The 2,910-nt window shown below is 44.4% G+C and overlaps 1 protein-coding gene across 1 annotated transcript in view; it reads left to right on the top strand.

Annotated features, from left to right (window-relative positions):
- The window catches only part of LOC105533768 (pregnancy-specific beta-1-glycoprotein 5-like), an 8,194-nt gene extending 5,429 nt beyond the window's left edge, over positions 1-2,765 (top strand). Inside the window, exon 3 of the mRNA XM_011972296.1 lies at positions 2,449-2,765. Coding sequence (XP_011827686.1) covers positions 2,449-2,765 — 317 coding nt within the window. The remainder of the gene's footprint in view (positions 1-2,448) is intronic.
- Positions 2,766-2,910: the final 145 nt, after the last annotated feature.

Genomic DNA, 2,910 nt, shown 5'->3' with positions numbered 1-2,910 from the left:
TCTCAGGCTCCAGAACAGTGAACACAGCAAGGATTTGGCTGGGATTTCAGTGTTGTGACTAGGCTCACAGGGTCACTGTGGCCTTTCCACAGACCAGGATTTTCCCTTCCCTCTGACAACATCAGCTGTGACTTTATTCTCTTTGCTCCAGATGGCCTAGATACCCCCACCATTTCTTCTTCATACACCTATTACCATCCAGGGGAAGTCCCCAAGCTATCCTGCCTCACAGACTCTCACCCACTGCCAGAGCTTTCTTGGCTGATTGATGGGAAATTCCAGTAATCCAGATAAAGAACAAAGTGTTCTTTATCCCCCAAATCACTAAAACATATGGAGGGGTCTATGTCTGTTTCATGCATAACTCAGCCACTGGTGGGACAAATCTCATAATCCAGAGGATCATAGTCCCTGGTAAGTGGATCCCTGGAGCATTGCCAATACGTTTTCCAGTGAAGTCTCTCTGGCTATCAGGGAAGAGCCACCTGCCCTCTGCAAAGGGAGAGGGAAAATCAAAAACCCAGGACAGGGAATATGTTTCTGCTCCAAAACCACCAGCTTTTGCCTGTCGCCTTCACTCCTTCTACATCATTCTTTAGACTATACAGTAATAATGAACAATCTGAAAGGAAATTAAGAAAAGAATTTCCAATCACATTAACATCAAAAGGAATAAAATATTTTGGAATAAGTTTAACCAAAAAGGTCTAAGGGTTATATCATGAAAACTACAAAACATTACTGAAAGAAATTAAAGACGACATCATTATATGGAAAGACAATTCACTTTCACGGATTGGAAGAATCAATATTGTTAGGAAGACAATATTACTCAAACTGAGCTGCAGATTCAACACAACTCCTACCAGAATCCCAGTAACATTTTTTGCAGAATTACAAAAATCTGTCCTAACTCTGACCTGACAGGCTCTTAATTGATGACTGCTACAACAGAGACACTGAGGAAAAGATGCAACCATGAAAAGGTGGAAAGTGTTGATGACATAGAAAATAGCAATCATTATTTCTCACATCCCAAAACCTTCAAAAATATACAAGTGCAGCATGGCCAGTATGGAATTGACCAAAAACTAATCACCAAGCTAGAAACATGGTGAGAGAGAGAAAAAGGACAAGAACGTATTTGGCCTATCACTTCCCATTTTTGCGTACTAATCTGATGCTGAAAAGAAATACTTACTGGAGCATTATAGATCTTGAATCTTTCAGATTTGGGATGTTAAACCAGTAAGTATGTGACAAATATTTCAGAATCAAAAAATGTCAGAAATCCAAGACACTTTTTGTCCTAAGTCTTATGCATAAGGAATGCTCAATCTGTGTGAACTATAGGCATCAAGCTGTATATAATATCTTGCATAACTGATACTGCACACCCATGACCAACTTCTGATTCTTCCCACTCCCAGCTCCTGGCAACCAGCAGTCTCTTCTCAGATTCACTCTGGAATCCACTTCCATGAGGTCCCTAGAGTAGTCAAACCCATGGAATCGGACAGTAGAGAGTACAATAAAAGAAAATATTTCCAAAACTTCTCCCAAAATTTGTCTCATTTCCATCAAACACACATGGTCCAATGAGGACCAGATTTCTAGCAGTTCATTCCCACCCTTTCCACCAGTCAGTTCTGCATTTGCAAATGTCCACATGTGTTTCTGGAAGGATCCACATAGTCCTCACCTGCCCTCTGCAGAAGGAGAGGAAACTTAAAGATCCCAGAACGTGGAATATGGTTCTGCTCCAAAGCCACCAGCTCTTGCCTATCCCCTTCACTCTTTCTAGATCATTCCCTGCACTCTGCTCTATCTTTGGAGGTCACTGGCTCAAGTAAGTCATCATGAAACACCTGCAGAAAACTGCCCCACCTTGTGCCTCCACTGCCTGATGACTGAACTGACCTCCAGGCTTGACTCTGGTATCCCCTGTCTTATTTCTGCTGAAACATCCAGTTCCAGGCCAGGCTGCTCAGTATCTTCAGGGTTTCAGGACAATGGGAAGTCCCATTATTACTCATCTCTAGAATGTCCTTGGAAATGGAAGAGGCAGAGAAATCACATCTAAGGGGGCAAAGTAGGATGGAATTTGGAAGGGGCACAGCAGTTGCACATTCCAGGTAAGGAACCCAAAGTGACCCAGCCAGTCAGTACCAGGGGCTGTGACTCCCACTGACGTGTCTGTTCATGACCCAACACTGCTGCTCAATTCACACTTGAGAAAGTCTGTGCTTCCCTAAGACAGAGCAGGTGGCCTCACAGTCTTTGAGTCCTTAGATCACTGTGCATCTGTCTTGTAACACATGCACCAGTTATTGGCTTTCAAGGACTCAGGTGGGCTGAAAGGTGGGAGATGCCAACTCTGATTGAAGGATGCCTGTGGAGGAATCAAAGGTGCCACACGGGACAAACTTCTCTCTGTTATCCACACAGCGGAGCTGCCCAAACCCTACATCACCAGCAACAACTTCAACCCCATGGAGAATGAGAATGTTGTAGCCTTAACCTGTGAACCTAAGACTCAGGGTTACACCTACTTGTGGAGGGTAAATGGTCAGAGCCTCCCGGTCAGTTCCAGGCTAAAGCAACCTGGTAAAAACAGGATCCTCATTGTACCCAATGTCACAAGGAATGACACAGGACCCTATGAATGTGAAATATGGGACCGAGTTGGTAGCATCCCCAATGACGCAATCACCCTGGATGTCCTTTGTCTCTTTGGTTCCTCTGTGGGCCAGGCCACCAGCTAAAATCCAAACGACCAGAGGCCAGGCATCTCAGTCTCTCTCAGGTCCAAGTGCAGACACTTTTATTTCTGGACACCAGGGCTGGTAATGACTCCCTGCCCTGGGAAAACCTGAGTAGGCACAGCCTTAACCAAGAATATAAAGGGAG

The sequence above is a fragment of the Mandrillus leucophaeus genome, unplaced genomic scaffold (genome assembly GCF_000951045.1).
Source record: "Mandrillus leucophaeus isolate KB7577 unplaced genomic scaffold, Mleu.le_1.0 Scaffold1281, whole genome shotgun sequence".
Classification (NCBI taxonomy): Eukaryota; Metazoa; Chordata; class Mammalia; order Primates; family Cercopithecidae; genus Mandrillus; species Mandrillus leucophaeus.
This window is presented reverse-complemented; position numbering and strand designations above follow the sequence as displayed.